General features: G+C 41.2%; 1 protein-coding gene across 1 annotated transcript in view; it reads left to right on the top strand.

Annotated features, from left to right (window-relative positions):
• khdrbs3 (KH domain containing, RNA binding, signal transduction associated 3) overlaps nt 1–25,266 on the top strand; it is a gene marked incomplete at both ends in the record, with an annotated part of 153,192 nt that overhangs the window by 109,674 nt on the left and 18,252 nt on the right. The window contains 2 exons of the mRNA XM_083981899.1: nt 1,756–1,936; nt 18,851–18,933. Of these exons, the coding sequence (XP_083838025.1) occupies nt 1,756–1,936; nt 18,851–18,933 (264 nt within the window). The remainder of the gene's footprint in view (nt 1–1,755; nt 1,937–18,850; nt 18,934–25,266) is intronic.

Genomic DNA, 25,266 nt, shown 5'->3' with positions numbered 1-25,266 from the left:
AGTCGTGTGTTGTTTGTTGCATATTCACACTCACACGTGTTTGATTTTGATGGAGCTTTGCATGCAGACTTTGTAGCGTCACCTTTTCCTCTTTGCTTTGACTTTGACTCGAGTTGCTGCTGGAAATGAAGTCCAGCTCTTAAAGGACAATCGACTCTCAGTACTCTCTCTCTCTGCTTGAGGGTGGTCCAATTTCTATCAAGTAAACATCCACCACTGTCCTTGTTAGTCAGAAAATTAAAGATTTCCTTTTTTTTATCCTTCTGTCCCAAATGTGTGATGTCTCACCAATGCTGTGTGCTGACAGCTGAAATGGAAAGCACAGAAAGAAAATGACCTGGAGAGCAACCTTGGTGGTTTTTTGCTGCTGCTTCAGATCAGTTAACTGCTTCTGAAAGAAAGCTCAGTCGCTGTAAAAAGCCCAGACAACATTTTTACCAAACCACAAGGTCAGACTGCCTTTGATTTCCAACAGAGCAGCTTGACTTTGCTTCCATTTTGATTACAGAGCAGGTTTGACTCTGGCTCCTGTGTTAATTCATCTGGATGACAGTAGAGATCAGTATCTCAGCAGTAACAGTAGCTATTTCTCTGCAGACAGACATGCTTGTTTACTTAAATATTAAAGGGGAAATCAATCTCAGAAATGTGCTCTACAATATCTAACAACAATTGCTGAAAACTCTGCTGTTTGATGCCATTCCCTCTGAGTACTAATGCATGTTTTTATTTAAATGCCTCACATTTTCCACTTTTTTCATTCTAAAAAAAAAAGAAAGAAAAAAAAACTACTGATATCCATTAGAAGATATACTGTATTTGTGCTTGTCAGTGTAGTTTTACATCTCTCACAGGCTTCTTTCTGGAGCTCTCAAAACATCAGGTCAGTGATCCAATCAGAAGAAAGTGGGCTCTGAGCTTCTGTTCTGATTGGCTGAATAGAAATATCATATTTAATAGATGACAAATAAAAAAACAGACACCAAATCCTACAAGGTTGGACTGTGGGTGTGAGTGGGCGGGGCCTGAGGGGTTTGTTGTGACATCACAACGTTACAGAAGTCCTGACGGTTTGTTGGAAGGCTCCGTTTCTGAATACAGGCTGTGTATTAATCTTCTTCCACTCTATTAATAAATAACCCTGACCTGCATTACAATCAAACAAGCTGTGCAAACCTACCTTTTATACAATGTAGGACCTTTAAAAAAAATCAACAAACATCCATCACTGAACTGGCACAAAAAAAACATTTTTCTCTTCTACATTTTCCTTTATAGGCAGGAAAAAGCAATTCAGCCACAAGACATGCTGTGTTTTGAGTAATGAACGTGACTCACTTTCTCTCGACTGGAGGAACCTGCCCTCCATCCTCACTGTTCCTCTCTTTCTCCACCTACTCACATAAACCTGACACTGAATGTATCAAATTCATCGTCAAAGTCATCGACTTGGTGGAAATCACTTACTGGAAGTGGAAGCAGACGAGGCAGCTTGACTCCAAACATAATAAATTACAGCACCTCATCACGAAGACGTGGAACACAGGAGACATCTCATATTGATGATATATAATGATGTGCTTGTAATAGTATCTTTTAATGCTTTCTCAGACGAACGTGTTGTGTGGATATGTGGAGAATATACTGTCTGTCGTCTAAACTAGTTCTCCCTCCAATAATTAACAGAATAACAAGAATTTAAATCCAAACGAGGCTCTTTGATGTAAACCTGGGGATGTTTGTGTCTTGTGTCAGGAGTCGAGGAGGGGTTCCTCCCCTGCATGCGGCGGTGCCCCGAGGAGCAGCACCCAGAGGAGCCCCACCCAGCCGGGCTCCGTCCTCCAGAGGGAGGGGGGTGCAGAGAGCCAGAGGCGCCCCACCGGCTGCCGGATACCGACCGGCCCCTCCCATAGTTCAGGACACGTATGGAGAATATGTGAGTACACATGTCTAGCTATCCGCAGCTAAATGAGGTCAACATAATGTGTATCCTAGTATACCAGCACTCCTTGTGACATGTAAACTGATCCACATGTGTAAAATTAGTGTAATTCCACTTGAAAGGGATAGTTCAACATTTTGGCAAATTGGCCCATTGCCATAATCCCTATAGTTTAAGGAGTAAGTTGATTATCTGTAATTGTCAGTGCAAGCTATTTTTAGAACGGCGGAGCAGAGCTGTGAGCTGCTCAGAGCTACGCTACGGAGGCTCATGGGATTTCTTGGTTTCCCTCATCAAACTCATCAAATACACAATCCAACAACTCCACAACGCTCTGGTGGACAAGTTGTGACCTGCACATTCACCACGCTATGAGATAATAACACAACGTTACCAGACAGAGTTGTTTTAGAGGGAAATACAGAGACTGCTTGCTGAAATCAGCTCCTGACGGGAACGCACATCAGTGGTTTTGCATGAATTTCCCTCTAAAACAACTCTGTGTGGTAACGTTGTGTTATTATCTCATAGCGTGGTGAATGTGCAGGTCACAACTTGTCCACCAGAGCGTTGTGGAGTTGTTGGATTGTGTATTTGATGAGTTTGATGAGGGAAACCAATAAATCCCATGAGCCTCCGTAGCGTAGCTCTGAGCAGCTCACGGCTCTGCTCCACCGTTCTAACTGACACTGACAAATAAAGGTAACGAACCTACTGCTATGACTATAGGGATTATGGCAATGGGCCAATTTGCCAAAATGTTGAACTATCCCTTTAATATTCACAGCAGTAAAATGTCAAGAGTCAACAAAGCATGTGAGTCTGTTTACATTCAATTAAGGTGTTAATCGTGTTGGGAGATACACAACAGATGAATCTGAAAACGCTGACGCAGGAGCGAGTGTAGTCGTCCCTCGATGACTAACAGCAAGACAGGTGTGAGTAAGTGTGAGACATTTAGCTGCTGACAAGACTAAGACTAGAGTTGGTGTTTAGTGTCTGAGCAGGAGTGTGTGTCATTCTCTATATTTTATTATAACCTTAACCCAATGTCTCAGTTTCCTAAACCAACATGTACCTCTTGCTGCATCTGTAAAGACAGTTAAAGTCTTATTTGTCCAGCTTTTGAGATTTCCCAAAGACTTGTTTAAAACATATATTTTTAAGATTCTACATGAAATTCTCTTTCTGCTGACAAATGTCCCGGTTAATCTGGATCAGAGGATTGCAAACTGCGACGTGTGGCTCCCCAGAGGCAGGGGCTGGAGAATAAAGGAGGAGGGCAAGACGTGAGGGAAAAGACACAGTGAGAGCTGAGGAGGTCAGGCTTGTTGTTGTGTCCTAAACAAACCACTGGAACTTATTGTTGTAGTCTGGTTGTTGATTTGGCCTGCGCTGCGTACGCAGGCAGCAGCTACAGCAGCAAAGGTCATGACACTCAGCTCAGGGAGACAAATCAGACACTGTTTCGATATCCATCGCAGACGCAAACTCATACATAATCTTAGAAATCACAGAGAATAAATGTTTCTTATAATGAATAACTTCACTGACACTTGTCGAGTGTTTGAGTTTCTCCAGTATCAAAGTGGTACTTGTGTGTTTATCCATGCCTACGCTGCAAAACATGAACCACTGCTAAGCCTGTGTCATTTTAATGAGAATTCTGCAAAACTTTAACAAGGGGACATCAACTGAACTGTGGTTTTAAAACTTCAGTCAAATAATATATACAGGTGCATCTCAATAAATTAGAATATCATGGAAAAGTCCATTTCAGTAGTTCAAGTCAAATAGCCCCAACCAAGTTATGGTGGACATACTTTTCAGAAGGACAACATTTCCATATTAAAAATGCTTTTTTGAATTGGTCTTTTGAAATATATATATATATATATATATATATTTTTTTTTTTTTCAGATACTGAATTTTAGGTCTTCATTTAATGTAAGCCATAATCAATAGAATTCAAAGAAATTGAATAAATAAAGACACAAAAGTTTCATTCTGTGTGTAATGCATCTATATAATGTATTAGTTTGACTTTTGGAATATACTGACATAAATAAACTTTCCCATGATATTCTAATTTATTGATATGCACCTGTATCAGTGTACAGACTCAGCTGCTCTTGATAATCAAGATGAAACTGCTCTGTATAGAATGCAGCAAGGATGGCCCACCATATTTACTTGTTTCCGTGGATACATAAAGTGTGTGCATTTGTTATTGTAGGCATTATTGTGATCTAGTCCTGTAGCTTACCTGCACAGTCTTGTGGGGGGCTGGCTGTAATATCAGCACCTGCCAGAGATGAATATATTATATTCGGCTTAGAGTCAGAGCCAAGAGAGTCCTCCTGCCGCACTGTCAAGGCAACTTCCCCGGGGACTGGGGAGTCAACGTGGCATATTTAGCAGATCGAGGGAGAGAGGAGGTGGCCCTGCGCCCCGGCAGCCCATACCTAACCACATGTGACAGGTTTATTCAGAGGTTGCAATTCAAATGCGTGGAGGTCGTAGAGAATGACTCTTGGACCAGCTGTTTCCCATCATTGTCACAGTTGTAAACTGCATCCCCCGACACCTGCACCTGTGTATCTGAGTGGGGGGTGAGGTGTGTGTGTGTGTGTGTGAGGGGGGTGGGGGGGACCCCCGGCATCTGCCAGATGATAAATCGAACCACATCGCTGCAAATTAGAGGCTGAATGAGTTGCTCTGTATCATCTGGATCTATCACCATCCCGGGACAAGTGTTCTCCATCGGCTGCTGACAAATAGACGCTTGTGTTCATCAATGAAATGACAAAGGCATGTTTCTGCTTCACATTTGTCGCCTTTATTTATCACTGCTTAGCATTCAGTCATATGCATGTTCCCCGCCGCCGCTCTTCTCTGCTGCGCCGCATCGCCACGGGCCAAAACATTAGTTCTGCTAGAGGCGCTTTCTCTTCTTCTCTCTGGTTCAGACCTGGGTTAGCTCTGGCTGATTACTGTCATGATGACACATGGGAGGACAGTATCTTTGTTTTTGATGGTTGACATAATCCACCTATGTTGAATTTCTGTTTGTACTAGAAGTATCAGTATCAAATTACTCTGAATCCAATTGTTACCAAACAAAATCACAGAAATGTTATTATCCAATGATCCATTCTTGGCAGCCCCATCAGTCTTGAATGGTTACTATGATTGCAGCCAAATCTCATTTCATGTAATTCATTAGGCGCATTGAGATCTCTGTGTTACCTGCTGCTAATCCCATTGGAGAAGAATTAAAAATGATGTAATTCTCAATTCGGAGACAAGAGCGCGTGTCGTCTTTTTGTTGCAGTCTGAACGCTGCCAACGTGGAGACTGATCAAAGTGGCTAATCAATGTAGCAGAACTTCCACTTCCGTGCTAAATCTAGAGCTGGATGTTCATGTGACTGTGTTTGTTTCTGTTTACACACGAGCTTAATTCCTTTGAGAGAGAAGACCAAGAAGTGTGCAACGCACGTGGGCTGCATTATTTATGTTAAATCCTCCGGATACAATAATCCGTTCTGAGCATTGTGAATCCTTGCTGACTGTTACAGCATTTCCAGAAAAAAAAACTCATCCCCCTCAGGCACTTCTCTGCTTGTCCAGCCCTGTAGAGAGCCAAGCATTGTTAATTGAGTCGTGTTCTCTATGGCACTGTCCTTGTAGCCATTTTCATCTAAATTGAGTGTAATGGTTGGGAAAATATTTCAGATACAGTCATAAAGAAGCTGCATCCAACTGGTGCGGCAGACAAGACCAGTCATGAAGATAAGATTGAAACCTTTTCAAATGGGACAAAACCTGTGATTTGTAATAATTGCATGGAAAATTAAATTATATTTTATCTCTAGCAAATGTGAATCGTTTATAATTTCCTCTTCAATTTGCACATCTCAGTAATTCCCTATTAATTTTTTTGTAGGGAAAACACGGCTGTAATTTGTTTTTGTGGTGCAAATTATTTTCATTAGCCATGCTAGCAGCCTGACTGGAGGAATAGCAGTGTCAGTGTGGGTCACTCCGCTGCTTTGGTCCAGACTGAAACAGCTCAGTGATTATTGGATGGACCTGCGTGAAATTTGGTGCAGATATTTATGGTGTCCAGAGGATCAGACCTAATGAGTTTGGTGATCCCCCGACCTTTCATGTAGAACCAACAACAGGACAAATCTTCTCTTACCAGCTAAATATTTTAGACAAGATGGATTAGCACAAATGTCATCATAGAGATGGCTGGATGGATGGACATAAACCACACCACCTCCTCTAATGCCACCAGTGCTTTGCCCACAACCTCAGAGGGGACATGTTATGGAAATATCACTTTTTGAAGGCTCTTCAACATATATTTGGGTGTTTGTCTTTTCTTCTGGCCCCAGAATGTGCATTGACAAAGAAATCTGTAATGTTCAGGCTCCCTAGATTGGAATTGATGTGGTTTTATGAGCTGTTCCCTCAGTTGTCTTCCAGTGATGTAACTAGGTTTTAAATTTGCATAACCCCACCCCTACCTGATACTGGTAGAAGGGGCGGGGCAAGTGGTGGTTCATTTGCATTTATTTTGACCAAAGCATGTCACAGACATGTCTTTAAGACATCTGGGAACTATTTTAATTTGTGGAAAAGGGGCAGAATATGTCTCCTTTAATGCTAATTTAATGCTAAATAGCAAAAGTCCCTTATTTAAACGAGGGATAGCAATATTTTTTGAAATATGATCTCCTTTACAGATAAATTGTACAAATCATGTCAATTGAAGATTCTTTTGTAACATGTTTAATTTTTAAATGCCAGTTACTGCTAACCAGTCTATTGTTACTGGCTAAATGGTTAGCCAAACTAACTGTAGCTGGCGACAGCAGTCTCTGTCCTGCTCTTCCACATTGTAGCTACCTAAGTGGTAGATGTACATGTTCTGCAGCTGAGCAGAATTAGAACCAACAACCACCAGCAACTGTTGCATCTATTGCACGTCTGTCCGTCCTGGGTGAGGGATCCCTCCTCTGTTGCTCACCCTGAGGTTTCTCCGATTTTTCCCTGTTAAAAGGGTTTTCCATGGAGTTTTTCCTCAGTGGATGTGAGGGTCTAAGGACAGAGGATGTTGTTATGATGCCATGTAAAGCCCTTTGAGACAAACTGTTTGTAAAAACGGGCTATACAAATAAAATTGCCTTGCCTTGCCTTGTCCAAGACGGAGGAGTTGCTGGGGACTGACTGAACTTTCAAAATAAAACACAGAACTTTAAGAAGACATCTTTGTGGCGAGGGACCCTCAGAAGCAGCAGAATCTGACTTTCAGAATAAATGAAAGTGACACAGGACACAGGAATCAGAGATTTGTGAGACAAAGTCTGAAGAGGCATGCTTTGCATCTGAGCAACAGTGTACAACATCATACGATCATATGAGTCAAGTTAACTCTGTGGGGATGTTAACAATTCAAATCATGGATTGAGAATCGATCCTTAAAGATTGGCACATGATCTTTTTGGCCCAGATCCCCCACCCCCATCACCTCAAACACTCTGTACCCCCCCACCACCACCACCTCCACCACCGCTCTGCACAGCAGCAAGTACAGTCAAGTACGGCGAGTTGCATCAGAGGCAGTGATATTACATTTCCAGTGCAGATGTGTTTCCGCAGGGTTAATTCATAGATGACGAGAATTCCTCAGATAATACTTGGCAGATGGAAACAGGCTTCATTCAAAACTTGGCTAAGATCAAAACCAAAGGTGGTAAAATAACAGAACAGGAGAAAAAAAATAGAAGACATTTGTCAAGCGTAACACAGAGTAGTGATACCTCAACGTGATGCATGGGGCCAACGTTTTGGCATCTTCAATCTAATAGCCTGAGTAGTATTTCAACCCCTGCAGCGGAAGAGCTTCAGCAAATTCCAGCCTGTTCAGCTTTGTGAAATATGCTGGCAGGAAGAGCTGAAGAAATGACACGTAGCTACTTTTAGGAAATTTCAGACCAAGACAGATGACCAAGGGTTGCCAGCGCTAGATTATTTGTTTTCTTTAGAGCAATATCATGGGGTGTTATTTTGCTTTTATTGTTAAGGAGTTAAGAGCAGCGTGTGGCACAGCTGTATACGGAGGCGAGGCATTTCTTTCCCCTTTGAACAGATGGTATCGCAATTTAGCCGTCTCGGAAGAACAAGGCTCTTCCTCTTCTTTTGATTTTGCTTAATTTTCTTGCTTTGCATTTTGTGACACCTTGCGGGGTTTTTGAGCTCGGGGCCGCGCAGCAGGTGCACTTCTTCACAGAGTTCAGGGTGTGAGGAGGAGGAGGACGGTGCGATGTTGCACTCATTTGGATTTAGTAGGCTATAGTGTGCGGGAAACAAATCCTGCCTGCTCTGGGTGTCAGTGGCATCCTATCTGTTACAATGTATTGTAGAGCACAGTGGAGCGGCTGTGATACTGCTGTTGTAACATGCAGTGCCAGGCCCTCTGTTAGTCTTCAGTGGCCTCAGAGGCCAGTCCTTATCTTTTAACAACACACCTCTCAGCCATCCACTGGCATACAAATGAAAGACTCACTTAGGGGCTTCTCTCTCTCCCTCTCTCCCTCTCTTTCTATCCCTTCACCGCCCCTCCCTCCCTCCCTCAACCTCTCACTGTCACACTAATCCTGTTTAGTGTTGGAAACACAGCGCTGTTGCAGCATTGTTGCGCTATTGTGCTCTCCAAGATACTCTGAGTAAACGATCTATCAGCAACCGACACATGAGATATTATAATAGCCCCGGCTCACGTGTCAGACACCAAAGAAAAGAATCATTTTAAAAGTGCCAACATGATTTATAAACCCAGCGTGTTTCTCCTCTCGGCTTGCTTGTAACTCATTTATAGAGTAGCTGCTCTAATAAATGGCAATAAGGTACAATTGTTAAAAGTTTAATGTGGTCCTTAATACCAGGTAGCTGTTGGTCCTGTGTGAGCGGCAGCACCTAGTCCAGATGAGGAGAGGCTGTTAAGACAAATGGCACATGGTCTGGGTGTGTAATACCTGCTCTGTGACCCACATCAGCAACAGTGTAATGTGTGTTACAGTGATGGGAATAATGGCGTAATAAAATAACAGCGTTACTTTTTCAGTAATGAGTAATCAAAAAAATAACAGTTTCCCCCGTTACAACCCCGTTACCATTACTGACAATAAAATCCAGTTACTAACTCAGTTACTTTTTGGGGAAAGTAACTAGTAACTATCAGTGTTGTGCCGGCACTCTCTCACAGTATGACTTTGTTCAACAGTGTGCCAGATTTCCATAGAGCCTTCCAGGTGAAAACGCAGCTAAAACACCGTGAACAGGCTTTAATATGTAGCGGAAAAACCAGCCACCACAGTGTCACACCGCTGATAGAAACTGGTTGGATAAGGATTCAAAAGTGGATACGAAGATGAAATCTGACATATAGTTTCAGTGTTAAATCTGATAAAATAATTGCTATCTGTGGTTCTATATCGGCTGTGGCAATATTTTTTTAATTAAATAATAGCTTGCAGCAACGTATTGAAAAAAAAAAAGAACTACCGTACTTCATTTTTGGAACTGGAACTGGAACTCATTTCAAAATTTTGGATTATGAACTGAACTCGTTCATTTTGAAATTTGTAAACTAAACTTTGAACTGGTTCATGTAGAAAGTGAACTTTCCCAACACTGGTAACTATAACAAATTCCTTTTTAAAAGTAACGTGCCCAACACTGGTGTGTTATAACACAAGTCAATGTGTGGAGGAAATATCATTCACATGTATCGGTTCGGTGTGTGTATTGTGTGTATGCATGTTGTGTTTTTGCCTCGTTAGTGGCCTACAGCTGTGGAGATGCCAGTCATTTCATTTCACTTGTAGGCTTGTCAGAAGTGTGATAAAAGACGACTAGTCATGATTTTATAGAAATCAGTGGTGGATATTTGTGGCGTCAGGTGGATGTTTGTGAATCTTAATATTCCAATGTTCCAAACTTTCCTCAAGCCCAATGTTCAGGGCAGGATTCCCATGTGCACTAGACATAGTTGACTGCCGTACAGTGCTACTTGCCAGAGGATGACTCTGTTGCATCTTGGCTACTGGAGTGTTCCCACGGCGCTACCTTCGCTCCAACATGAAGCTGCCTGGGAAATTTCCTCTGTGCCTTGGCAGATTTCCATGAAGCTCATCTTCCAGAGGGGGTGAACACTTTGGATTTTAAGGACCCTGTGGTCTTTGTTTTGGCAGCACCATCAATATGCTGTACATTTTGTCCAACTCCTTATTACCATGCCGTATAATGGGGCATAATTGCAGCCTCCAGGGGCCACCATGCAGGGCAGGGGGGCCCTTTTGTTTTTACGGCTGTTGATGATGAGAATCATCCAGTGGTGGCATGTTTTCACTGCACCAAATCATGTAACACAACTCAACGTTTAAAATTTGGTCTTTAGCAACCAACTGGCAAAGTCTTAAAGGGATAGTAGCAATTTTTTTTTTAAAAAGTGGGGTTGTATGATCTACAAATAGCCCCTAAGTACTTTAATTGCAGTAGAAGACTCTCTGCACTCCTCCCGTTAGCAACGCCAGCCCATAGCCCTGCCCAGAGATTTACAACATACAGTGTTGTGAACAGACCCAAAGAAACGGCCTATTTTCACGGCCTAAAAGAGGTTTTACCTGAAAAAAAAATACACAGTTCCATTGTTCACTATAATATAATTTTTTCCAGCCCTTCAAAGTGCAGGAAAAACGCAGCTTTTATTTGGACCTAACCAACTCACGTATCCCTCCGCCCAGGGTTAGCGCCTGCAGATCAGCAGTTGGTTAGGTCCAAATAAAAACTGTGTTTTTCCTGCACTTTGAGGGGCTGGAAAAAATTATATTATAGCGAACAATGGAACTGTGTATTTTTTTTCAGGTAAAACCTATTTTAGGCCGTGAAAATAGGCCGTTTCTTTGGGTCTGTTCACAACACTGTATGTTGTAAATCTCTGGGCAGGGCTATGGGCTGGTGTTGCTAACGGGAGGAGTGCAGAGAGTCTTCTACTGCAATTAAAGTACTTAGGGGCTATTTGTAGATCATACAACCCCACTTTAAAAAAAATGCTACTATCCCTTTAACGTTGTGTGTGTGGACAGCCTGTGGACATGACACACACACCGAGCTGGCTACATGAAATGCAAGTGAAGGCTGCTGGACCGGCGGCCAGCTCCTGTCCACATGTCAAACTGTCCATGAGCTGAGACTGCTTCTGATGCTGATCCCACTGTCTTGCATGATAGCGTTCTATTCCCTGCTGTGTGTGGCAAACCGCGCTGTGTTGCAGACAAACTCCCAGTGTACATCAGCAATCAAATGATTTCCCTCTTATAATTACTGCACTTCTTTCATTTGCACGGAGAACAAAAAAGGTCTAAAAAAAATTGCATGGTATATGAAATGAAGATTGAACGACTGAGAGCTAGAGCTATTGTTTAATGGCATAGTTATAATTATGAATGGCACTGAATGAGTGAAAAGCATGTCAAGGTGAAGGCACAAAGCTCCACTAGAGCCTGAAGTCCCTGATGGAACATTATAGAAATATATGAACACAGGGCTTTGTATTTTCTTTCCTTTTATGGGCATTGGTAATACAGTATTTCCTCCCATAATGCTTGTCTCCGACTGAAGCAACAAAGTTTATTCATCAGGTGCAGCTTATTTATTCTGTCACAAGCAGACTGAGCAATAATGTAACACAAATAAGAGGATAGGATGTTGATCATGAGGAAAAACTAAACAATTTCAATTGAAACATGTTGCAAATTTATCCTACTGCCTCCATAGCACAAGAACATAATAGTTACAGTTAATTGTTATTTCTTATGCATTCAAGAATCAATAAAACCAATCATGAAACAAATCAAACTATCTGAAGGTGAAGGTGAGATGTTTCTTACGTTTACAGATGGCTGCCGGTTGCCAGCTGTGAAACTTCTTCCACTGGAAAAATGTTGAATTAAACTGCGATAAAAGTTCATGATATTAGTTGCTTATGTGACTGGCACAGCCCACGCAGCTCATTATTTTTAATTAATCCCACCTTTTCAGTTTGCCACTGCCAGCATTTCATGATACAGTCACTTCTGCTCTGTGTCATTAACCACGGAAAACTCACATGTCTGAGTCTCTGATGATCTCCTTTTTGTTTTTTTTTCCACACCAAATTTTTATCTATAATCTGCCAAGAAGTGCAGTTCCTAGATGTATAATGTTCACAAGTTGACTTCCTATGTATATAGTAGTTGTGTTGGACTAGAAGCTGGCGCTGATGTCTTGGTGCTAATTGACATTGTTGGCATTGAACTCAGACCTGTCATTTCCTATTGCAGTATATTAGTTCTATGAACCTTTTTATCAAATGTTTTTCACACATTTTGCTGTCAAGAGTTCTGAACTAACATTAAAGGGATAGTTCAACATTTTGGCAAACTGGCCCATTGCCATAATAATCTGGCAACATTTTAGGAGTAGGTTCACTGCTCAGAGTTACGCTACCGAGGCTAATGGGATTTCTTGGTTTCCCAAGATGTGATAATAAAGGAAATGTTTGAGATGGAGTTGTTTTTTAGGTAAATTCATGCAAAACCGCTGATGCGTGTTCCCATTGGGGGCAGTTTTTCAGCAAGCAGTCTCTGCATTTCCCTCTAAAACAACTCTGTGTGGTAACGTTCTGTTATTATCTCATAGCGTGGTGAATGTGCAGGTCACAACTTGTCCACCAGAGCGTTGTGGAGTTGTTGGATTGTTTTTTTTTTATGAGTTTGATGAGGGAAACCAAGAAATCCCATTAGCCTCTGTAGCGTAGCTCTGAGCAGCTCACGGCTCTGCTCCGCCGTTCTAAAAAATAGCTTGCACCGACAATTAAAGGTAACAAACCTACTCCCAAAAATATAGGGATTGCAATGGGCCAATTTGCCAAAATGTTGAACTATCCCTTTAACATAATGCACTCCCTCCATATTTATTATCATGTTACTGAAAGAAGCCAAGCATACAGTAGCTATGGCGTCATCTGTGGTCAGTGTGTAGTAACCGTGGAGACAGCTGGTTGTGTTATCTTGCGCAGGTTTTGACCGTCTTCATGTTTTTGTGCTTAAAGCTAGTATCTCATGTGACAACACATCCTGCTTCACAACCTCAGCTACATGGTTTTAGTCAGTCTCCTGCCGACTTTCCCGTCATTCAATATTCATACGTGCTTGTTTGTTGCAGGGTGCAGCAGACACTCTGTGATAGAAGCAGCTTTTAAATGCTCTGAAATAGGAGCAGTTTTTGCACGAGATAACATGACATGGTTGCAATTTGTGTTGGGGACACTTCCAGCTACACAGGACACAGTGTCCTCAGCTGGAGTCTGACGTTTCAGCTCTGAAGACCCAGCTCACATCCACTTTACTACTTTTTTGTTTTAAAACACATCTGTCCTCACTCAGTTCAAATGATGAGCTGGACATCCACATGTTCTTGCTGGTTTTACTGTGTGTTGTTTATTGTGTAATGCAGTGAATCAGCACTGTTTATTTTGGTGATGATCATCTACTAACAGAAGAATGTATAAGTACAGGACGTCTTCTACGTGGTTCTCATCCTGCCTGTGTGTCCAGTCCAATTTGGTATTTCATTCCAGTTTCATCACGTCGTTACATAGATATAGGCTATATACGTAAATGCCGCATTCGGGCTTATCAGGAATGTCTCACGGCCGCCATCTTGAGGAGGAGTTCCTCCTGAGCAGCAGTCAACAGTCAGACCGTCAGACCGGGTTTGACAGCTGTGAATCTGGTAAAATGCCAAACTTTTGTGCCGCGTACGGATGTTCCCATGAAAGAAACGCCAAAACCAAGAGACATGGAATAACTTTTCTCAAGTAATAGGTTGTTTTATATTATATAACTGTTCAGAACTTGTTGAATTTGATGTAGGTAAGTTATCTGACATAGATGAAACTAACGTAACGTATCATAGGGTGGGATATGTGTTACATTTAGTGCATATACCGCTAGTTAATATATTAATAGTTTGTTATTTTGTTGCCTGGACGTGTAGGCTATAGGCTGTGGTAGTTGTGAGTTTGTGGTTGCCATGGTGATGAGGCCGGCGAGTGAGTGTAAACCACTGTAGGCTACCTATATAATTGTGCTAGGCCATATTAACTCAGTTTCATGGCCCTTACATTAACCCTAACTGCTAACGTGAGTTATGTACCTGAATTGTAAAACAAACCTAGACCTCTACTGCCTCTGTAGACTACAGGAAGTAAAAGTTAGACACCTCCTGCTCAAGATGGCGGCGGCGGCGACAATCCGTTCCAATGGGCAGCAGCTAGATATCTATGACGTCGTTATGGTTGATAGAATTGTATAATCATGTCACCATCACTATTCTTATCAAGTGAACCTGTATTAGAACACAATAATGAGGTATCAGGCCAGACCATGTCAGACCACGTCAGGTCCAGGCCTGTTGAGAACTGAAGCACAACAGACTCTTTTTACCACCTGAAGTCTAAGCAAACAGTGTTGTATTTTAGTTTTAGATTTGTATTCACCAATCTTAAACAGCTGCTGTAGTTTATTGTCCTGTAAGAACGACTTCTAAGGCTTTCAGAGAGCCACTGCATGAACACAGTCAGACTTTATTCCCCAAGCCCCAGATGTCAGATGGTTGACTTCGTCTACAAAGTACAGTATCAGTCTCTTTGGTCTGATGATGATCTCATACATATTCATGATCAGGCCTGCTTCTTCTGCCAGATCAGAATAAAACTGATGATTATAAATAGCCATCAAGCTGATCCTTTGTATTATTTGATATCTGTATCTGCAAGTCAATATTGTGAGGATTTGTTCAGTGCTGCTTATCAGTGTCAGTAGAGGGCCTGGCTTGGTCTGGTTTTAGTTCAGTGAATCCCGGCTCTGTGTGTCAATATGTCCAAAACCTGAGTGGTGTTGACAGCATACACAACTACAGTGGAACAAAACAACTCACTGTTTTTGTTGCAGTTTCAGAGTCTAAGAGGAGTGAAGCACAAAAACCTCTCCAAGCTGAGCATCTAACTTGTTCTAGACCTGAGAAGTATATATTTATTATATAATATTAATATTAATAGGTCGTTATAGGGATTAATAAAGTATATTCTATTCTCTATATAGATACTATAATATAAAAGGAATACTATTCTGATTTATTGGAAGATGAGAGAGTTATGTTTAACATCAGACTTTTATTTATTTAGCTTTACAAAAACAGAATATTTAAATGTCAATGGCTTTACATTCATTCTTTTTCCATCATAGATACTTGTCAGTTGATTGGATTAGTTGATAGTGACTCGATACATGAGAAAAATAAGTGCAGTGCCTTTACAGTTTAGTACAATGCAACACAAAATGCTTCAGATTATTCCTACAATCATCATTATGTTGAATAAATCTCCTAATGAGTGTCACGGTGGTTATCATGTAGCATGATTATTTTAACATGTGCGGCAACATGCACTATTTGTTTTATTCTAGGGTTTAAAAAAACGTCTGGGATGGCACATCAGCTTACTTTCTGCTGTTTTATTTCTTAGATTGCCTTCTTCAGAAATCATTTCCACAGTCCACTTCACCCTATTTGCCACTTGGGAGTCTTAACAAACAAATATTAAAATGTTTTTACTGTTGTCAGTGCTGTCATTGTGATTATCTTTGCTAAGAACTATTCAGAACTTGCCAGGGTAATTATTTGTCTTTTGTGTTTTAGCAGACAGAAAAACGGGTCATGTTGGGAAATTGCAAATCAAAGTCTCCAATTTCTCTGCCGGTTGGAAAGTGCTTTTAATTACACTCCTTTTGACAAAATTGCTCTGCTTTTTGAGAATTGCTGCTGGTATTGTTTTTAGGATGTTTAGGGAGTTAAACAGTGTGAAAACCACAGTTATTGACTAAACTTAGTTCTCGCATTAGCGTGGGGAATTGTTGACTTTGCAAAAGGTCTTGTAGCTACAGAACTTCAAAATGCCAGAAGGGACTTGAATTCCCTGTAAGCTACCTCTAGACGAATAAAAGAGAACTGACAAAGACCTGAGCAAAAACCAACGGACCTCCTACTCGCACTAACAACAACAGGGGGAATACAAACAAATCCTCCATACACCACCCGATGGGAGGACCAAGGAGAGGTCGGAGCATTTAAAATGATTTCTGTAATGCGACTGCCACAGTGTAAGAAAACAAATGTTTAAAGGTCCCATATTATATAAAGTGAGATTTTTCTCTGTGTTTTCTGGCTAGAAAGCAGCTCCAGGTTCTCTATTTATACTGTGACAGCATCAAAACCTCAGTCCACAGAGACGTCTACACAGCCCGTACTCAGACACGGAGCCTTAAAACCAGCTGTTAGGTCTTCTGTGACTGTGTGATGTCACAATAAAGTAGGGTTGTGAACGATAAACCGATGCGACCGGATATTCGGTTAAACAAGTGAGAGATTGGGCTGTATCGGTAGCAGCCTCCTGAATCGATACAAATTAGCCATGAATTCCTAGATGAATCGGTTGTAGAGTCATGGATCGATTATCTCTATGGGCTAGAGTGCCTAGCCGTTAGCGGGTCTTTAATAACTCATAAATCAATCAACTGGCCACGTAAAAACTATTTTTTTCAGCGAATACAACACGATTCGCTAACTGGAGTAGTTTCATGTTGTGTTGTTTTTCATGTATGAAAAAGGCTAATTACAAAAACGTTCTCACAGAAATTGGTCCATGTCAAAAAATAAATACATTGACATGTGATTTTGTTGTTATTCTTTTTTTCTTTCTTTTTTTTGCCAGTGCTTTAAAGCAACAATGCTTGTGGATATGTGGTCTTTTATATATTTGAAAAGAAAATATTGTACTGTAGCCTACTGTAAGATAGTCACTTTCATAGAATTCTTTATTTTATAAAATATCTACAACAAATATTAACCGTAGAATTGAATCGGATCGAATCGGTCTGTAATAAAAGGATATCGTTTTTGAATCTAATCGTAATCTGTGTATCTAGATTCATATCGAATCGTTTATCACAGATAGATGTGCAACCCTACAATAAAGCAGCCATGCTAAAGGTCCAGGCCACCTGGATTGTGTTTACCAGAAAAATGCTATATTTAGATTCAATCAGCTGGGAGAAGCCTGACAAATGAGATGTTAAATGACATTGTGACACACACACACACACACACACACACACACACACACACACACACACACACACACACACACACACACACACACACACACACACACACACACACACACACACACACACACACACACACACACACAATTTTTTATGGATCAGCATGAAATCGGCATGAAATAGATCCCCTTGAGTAACTGTTGCACCAAACCTAATATTTCAAAAACAAGAGAGCAGGAAGTGTTGGGACATCTTTGTTGAGAGTCGTATGTAGTTTCTTCACACATACTCCGTTACTGGAGGATTAAAGATAAAAGACTCAATTCAAATACTGTCATTTGGCAAATGCATGTTTCTAATCAGGATTTAGGTCCTTAATAATAATATTGATGTGATGAGCATTTTCTGCCGCTGCTAAATCTTACAGACGTTCATTTCAAGCATGCAAATCAGGGGCAGATGGAATTAGCCAGGAAGTGTGAGGGGGGATGAGAGACGTGTCGCAAGGGGTCGACGTCTTTTGTGGAAACGTAAGTCCCATTTATCCTAAATTAGGACGGGTGCGGCGCTGGTTTCCTTTGATGTTCTTCTTCTTGGCGGGGGCCTGGGTGCAGAGGAGGGGTTGGGGGGTGGTTTGGGGGAGGGGAGGGGGGGTGATGGCGGTGGCGACCGGGCAGATTGCTGGAGCACAAACAGATGTTCAAGGCTCATCCTTTGAGGTGGTGATGAAACGTAGCCACAGCGAGAGTCTTTACATCCGACCGTCAGTCAGTTGACACGGAGACAAGGGCAGGGCTGCACTTGCCACTTTAATGCGGCTGCATATGGGCTGTTCTATCAGCTGCAGCAGATGAAGCACTTTGACCTATATCTTTGCTAAGTTGAAGGCTTCAGTGCACTGCAAAAAAAAAAAAAAACCCAAAAAACTACCGTTTAAAAATTGATGGATAAGAACACAATCTCTACCAGAAAAGGATGATTTGGTAATAGTTCCTATTTAAAGGGATAGGTCAAAGTTACGAGACCGAGTTGTTTTTGAGGTAAATGCAGAGACTGCTTGCTGAAAAACTGCCCCCGACAGGAACGTGCATCAGCTGTTTTGCATGAATTCACCTCAAAAACACTGTCTCTGTGTGGTAACGTTCTGTTATTATCTCATAGCGTGGTGAATGTGCAGGTCACAACTTGTCCACCAGAGCGTTGTGGAGTTGTTGGATTGTGTATTTGAGGAGGTTGATGAGGGAAACCAAGAAATCCCATAATGAGCCTCCGTAGCGTAGCTCTGAGCAGCTCACGGCTCTGCTCCGCCGTTCTAAAAATAGCTTGCACCGACAATTAAAGGTAACGAACCTACTGCTATGACTATAGGGATTATGGCAATGCAATGGACCGATTTGCCAAAATGTTGAACTATCCCTTTGATCAAGAAATTCTGAAATTGTTGTTAATCTACATCACAAAAGGCGTTGTTACAATTCCCCTACAAAATACAGCAAGAAGCAGCTCTCAGTCTAATAAAAGCCTTTTCAACCTCTTCTCGCTACATTTCAACAGGTTCATGATGTTTCACAGGTTGTCATATCAACAGCTCCTCACTGTCAGAATGTTTATGGCTGGTTTTCCTCTCGTGCCTCACCTAATCGGCTGCATTTTGTCTCCTCTACTTTAGGAATACGACGACGGCTACGGAACAGCTTACGATGACCAGGGATACGAATCATACGATAACAACTACAGTAATCAAGTACAAAAGTAAGTTCTGCATTTTTTCCCCCCATTCTAGTTTTGTTGATCTGACTCTGCAGCTCCCATCAGCCCTGGGGTGTGTTTTAGGGTGTTAGAGTTCATTGTTTTGGTTCAACATCAACTTCATTTGCAGCTGCAGACAGCTGTTTTCAGCAAGAGAGCTCCGAGGCACCGGCCTACACAGTCTTAGTTTCTAGCTGTTGACAATGGCAGAACATTTAGCATCTTTAAACGCAGGTTTTACCTCCAGGAGGTAGGATACAATGAGTATTGCACCTTTAGAGACATAAATAGTGTTTGTTGTATGTATTAATATTCTAATACAACGATGAGGCATAACATTATAAGCACTGACAGGTGAAGAGAATAACACTGAATAACACTTCATCATGGCACCTGTTAGTGGGTGGAATATATTAGGCAGAAAGCGAACATTGTTGCGAACAAGTTGATGTGTTAGTCTCCAAGGACGACTGGGTCTCTCTCTCTTGTGGGCTGTTCTGGTCTACAGTGATCAGGATCTATCAGAAGTTGGTCCAAGGAAGGAAGAGTGGTGAAGCGGCCACAGGCTCATTGATACACGTGGAGAGAGAAGGCTGGCCCATGTGCTCCCATCCAACAGACTAGATACTGCTGCTCAAACCACTAAAAGAAAGCTGTCACACAGCGCAGCAGTTTGTTGTCTGTTTTGTAGAAAAAGACACAATATTAGGCAGGTGGTCACAGTGTTACGCCTATTTGCTTATATATTTGCCAACAACTTGAACAGAAAAAGATTATGCTTCTTTTTAAAATCATCCCTTAACTTGTGCTTTAAATAGTAGAAGTTAAAGGGATAGTTTGCCCAAAATTCAAATTTCACTCATTTTCTACTCCCCCTCATGTGGACTAAGGGCTGGGAGAAGTTTCAGAGTCCTCCGTGCCTTTTTGGAGTTACAGCGGGGCTCCGTGCAGCACTGCACTGCCATATGACAATTGCGAACGGAGCTCACTTTTCTTCGTCCAAAAAGACACACCAAAAAACATCCAAATACCTCCATACTGCTCGTCTGTAATGTCCCTCTTGTATTGAAGCCCCGACATCAGAAATTGTTCAGAAAAAAAGTCTATATTTTTAGCTTGTTTGTAGCAGAATCTCCCAGTGTCTCAGTTCAGTGTCAATGCAAATCTCGCGAGGAACAATTTCTCATGTCGGGGCTTCAATACAAGAGGGACATTACAGACGAGCACTATGGAGGTATTTGGATGTTTTTTGGTGTGTCTTTTTGCACGTAGAAAAATTAGCCCTGTTCGCAACCGTCATATGGACATGCAGTGCTGCACGGAGCCCCGCTGTAACTCAGAGAAGCCACGGAGGACTCTGAGAGTTCGCCCAGCCCTTAGTCCACATGAGGGTGAGTAGAAAATTAGAAATTTGAATTTTGGGTGAACTATCCCTTTAATAATATCAAAACATGTTGATCTTCAATAATCTAGTCATTGACCAATAATAATATTCTGCCATTTACATGCATTGGCCTCCACAATGAGCATACAGTAGAACTAACATTAGAACATTATGGCCTTCATTGAGTTACTGTAGGATGTGTTGTATTATCAGATTGTATAAGTTATAGCTAGGTTTATCTAAAGTTACATTGAGTTATATTTGACTTCAAAGTCCATCGGAGCTGTGTGTTGGAGCTGCTGTCTGGCCGTTTGGCCTTTTGTACATATAAGAGAACATGAGGTCAAACTGAGATTCTCACAGGTGGAGAACATCTGGATCTACAGCACCTGAGCTGTTTGAAACGCTACATGTCAGTGAAGTTTCTTGGGAAGTGTGAAATGTTTTGCTCGACCTTTGTGTTGACCTTTCAGACTAAACTCAAAACAAGCAGGACTTAACACTGACTAATTCCAGTTTAGCCTCAGAGTAAACGGCTCTCTGTCGCCTCAGTGGAATTAATTGCAGGTCATTACGTTAAATGTATTATCTTTGTCTTAATCACCTTTAAAAACATCTGGCCTGAGGTGCGTTTCTTTTTTTTTTTCCTCAACGTGTTTCTCATGTCAATGCAAGACAAACAGTCTCAGCGCTGTGTTGCTCCATATAACCGAAGGTCCCGCGCGGCTAAATGCAGAATATTGATTTTCTTATATCCAGAGAGCTATCACGCTCCCTGAGCCACACAAGGTCAAAGGCTTTTTGCTCTGGTTTGTCCGTGTCCCACTGTATTTCATCAGCGTACAATGTGCTGCATTTATGTATGCCTGTGTGCCACTTCAAAGAAAGAATGATTGTTGTCACATTTAGTGTGTCAAAAAAAATTGGCTTGTATTGGCAGCGGCGGGAAGAAAAGGAAAGAGACAGGGAGAAAAAAAAAGAAAAAGCATTATTCTGTCCCTTGGCTTTTGTCAGTAGAGTGGTCAATGTTTTCTTTTGTGGAGGTGTCATGATGTATGTCACCCAGGCTTCATCCGTCTTTTGTGCTATCTCTCTCTTCTTGGGGGGTCAGATCACACACCCACACACACACACACACACACACATACAGTACACATAGAAGCATCCCTCTCCCTCTACCACACGGAGGCAGGGCCGTTGCTAGGAATTCTGGGCCCCCTTAAAGAATACTAAAGTGGGCCCCTCCCCCTAACTTTTCCTTTTTTTTCTTAGACTACGTATGTATTATCGTTTTTTATTTAGCCTTCTTTGTTTTGATGCTAATGCAGCATTTACACGGCAAAACTCAAGTATCTTAGCGAGAATATTTGTCTTATTTCTAGTCTCATTATACATTCTACTTAAAATAAGACACATCATATTAAAAGTAGCTTGTTTTTAGACACTTTTTACTTCTTTCAAGCATATTTTCACTTGGAATAAGTAGAAAAAATCTGATAGTGGAGCAAGTTTTTCTTCCTTATTACAAGCACAAAAAACTTACTTTCACTGGCAGATTTTTCTATTTATTGTGAATTTAAGTGAAAATTATCTAAAAACAAGTTAATTTTTAGGCAATGAGTCTTATTTTAAGTGGAAAGAGATTAGTTTTGACTAGAAATGAGACATTTGGACAAGAAATAAGACAAATATTCTTGGAAAGATGTTGAGTTTTTACAGTGTACTATGAGTATTAGTCAGGGTCTTACGCAGAATAAATCAGTCATACTGTACAAAGATTAGACTACTGGGGTTTTTATGGGCCCCACTGGGCGCTGGGCCCCTAGAATTATCATCACCTTTCTCCCCTATACAACGGCCCTGCACGGAGGGATGTATCATGAAGTGGTGTAGAGATGCTGGCTCGGTGGAAGCAGGTCTGCCTCAGGAAGCTGCAGCTGTTTGTTTTAAAAGCAAAGCAAAGCACAGAGGGGGAGGAGTGTTGGATGGGGAGTGGTGGAGGGGGGGGGGGTCTAGTGGCAGCACAGAAGAAAAATGGAGTCCATCATGTAAAGGCTGGAGGCAGGGTCGACTCAAAGAGATTTCCATGTCTATTATCTGGTGGGAGACGCAGCAACTAATGGGGAGCAGACAGCTAAGTACGCGCCTCCAGAGACAGCTGATTCACTTACTTCTGCTCTTGTTTGGTGTCCTGTGTCCTGGATCTGGATGAAAAGTTACTGTTAGTGCAGCCTCACATTATGTATGTATGTACACAATTACACAGCAGCTCAATGAAATGAGCAACTGATTGAATTTGTTCACAAACAGAACATTATCTTTTTTATCTTCTTTTTTGTTGTTTATTCCTATGTACCTCATTATTAAAACACCACAATTACTACTGCATACATAAAGCTAAGATGCATTTACATTTCAGATAATAAAGGAAAAACAATTTGCATTAAAGGGATAGTTCACCCAAAATTCAAATTTCACTCATTATCTACTCACCCTCATATCGACTAAGAGCTGTGAGAATTTTCAGAGTCCTTCGTTCCTTCTCTGAGTTACGGGGGGGTCCGTGCAGCAGTATTTGTCCATATAATGGTTGTGAATGGATACCACTTTTCTTCGTCCAAAAAGACACACCAAAAAACATCCAAATACCTCCATACTGCTCGTCTGTAATGTCCCTGAAAATTCTCACAGCTCTTAGTTGACATGAGGGTGAGTAGATAATTGAAAATCAATTTGAAATTTGGGTGAACTATCCCTTTAATCTAAATTACGTATTAGACATTTTCATTTCAGTCTTGATTTGCAATTTAATATAAATATATTTATAATTTTAAGAACATAAAACACATTCACAGTCACTGTATATTAGACCTGCTGAAGAATATGTAGACATCTACCTCTAAACTACACGGGATGTTTACATACTTGTATCCCAGACCACAGAATCCTGTTACATATTATGTGTCCAGAGAAATCCATACGTTAGCTTTTAATTAATGATTGCATTTTAACAATAGGGAATAATACTGTAACACAATAGCAGGCCTCCACTTCATACTCACCATCCTATTTAGCGTTGTGAAACACAAAGGTGCCTTATTTTCATCACAACCCTGAGGAAAGTCATAGTAGGCCCCAGCTGCTTCAGGACCTGGAGGAGAGAGAGAGAGAGAGAGTGTGTGTGTGTGTGTGTGTGTGTGTGTGTGTGTGTGTGTGGACGTTTGTGTGTGTGTTTGTGCGGACAAGAAGTCTTTCCTAACAATGTTTCTGGCAGCCTAAGGAGCTCCACTCACCAATCTGAGCTCCGACTGCGTGGCAGGATTTCAGTTGCCGGAGGATAACAAGCAGAACAATTTACAGTCTCTCTGTCATGGTATTACCCCGATGGCTTATGCTAGAAACAGGCCTGCCATTTGTGGACAAGGAAAGAAGTGTGTGTGTGTGTGTGGGGGGGGTTAGAGGATGCTTGCATTGCTGTATCCGTGGATTTACTGATACTTAAATGAACTTGAAATGTGTTTTTCATGTAACATTCATTTCATTGCAGTCAATTATTTAAAGGGATAGTTCACCCAAAATTCAAATTTCACTCAATATCTACTCACCCTCATGTCGACTAAGAGCTGTGAGAATTTTCAGAGTCCTCCGTGCCATCTCTGAGTTACAGGGGGGTCCGCACAGCAGTATTTGTCCATATAATGGATGTGAATGGATACCAACTTTCTTCGTCCAGAAAGACACACCAAAAAACATCCAAATACCTCCATAGTGCTCGTCTGTAATGTCCCTCTTGTATTGAAGCCCCGACATGAGAAATTGTTCTGAAAAAAATTAAATAAGTCTATATTTTAAGCTTGTTTGTAGCGGAAGCTCCCAGTGTCTCAGTTCACTGCTCTTCCTGTGTCAGTTAAATCTCGCGTTGCACCGGCGGAACAATTTCTCATGTCGGGGCTTCAATACAAGATGGACATTACAGACGAGCAGTATGGAGGTATTTGGATGTTTTTTGGTGTGTCTTTTTGGACGAAGAAAGTTGGTATCCATTGACAACCATTATATGGACAAATACTGCTGCACAGACCCCCCCGTAACTCAGAGAAGCCACGGAGGACTCTGAAAATTCTCCCAGCTCTTAGTCGACATGAGGGTGAGTAGATAATGAGTGAAATTTGAATTTTGGGGGAACTATCCCTTTAAGACAAATATATTCAATATCTTACCTCCATCTTATCTCTCTACTACTACTACTCTCTACTGTTTTATCAGGGTAAAAAAATAATTAACACTTTTTAAATTAATCTGACATTCCACTAAAATGAGGGTTTATTTCTGTTAACCTTAAAAAAAAATTGGGCACCTCTGTGAACAGTCACTGAACAAAAGACCATATTAGTGCTAAATTAATGAGTTGCCATGGGAATATTTTAAATCTAATTTGGTTAAGCAAGTGTTTACGTTGTGATTAAAGGTGCCATGTGCAGTTTGGTAAACACAGCACTGTCACTGCTTGGGAGCGCCACATGGAACCTTTGAATACTGATAGACCTAAAAAAAAAAAAAGATATTGCATTAAAAGTCACATGCTGTGTCAAATCTGATATTTCAGTCACTGCACACACAAAAGTACACTCACGTGTTGTGCTCTCATGATCACAGTGTGACACCATGATTGTCCAACAGGTGCTTTGCTCAGTTGCCATCAAAATGGACATTTTATTTCCCCTCTGTGTCAGGCAACGTGAAAAGTAGACCATAATCGCCACTCACAAGTTTGAAAATACACTGCCTGTCTCTCTGCTTCTGCTACATATGCCAACAGTTGAGGATGTCTCCATTGTTTAGAGTTTAAAACTCTCCTTAAAATCAATTTTTATTCTTTGGCCTTCAATCCAGCATGAGACTCTGCTCTTGTTTAAGTCTTTTATTGTTTTAACATTATTCACATTATTTTT

Source organism: Trachurus trachurus, assembly GCF_905171665.1.
Source record: "Trachurus trachurus genome assembly, chromosome: 11".
NCBI lineage: Eukaryota > Metazoa > Chordata > Actinopteri > Carangiformes > Carangidae > Trachurus > Trachurus trachurus.
Note: the sequence above shows the minus strand (reverse complement) of the source record. Positions and strands in the feature narration are given on the sequence as shown.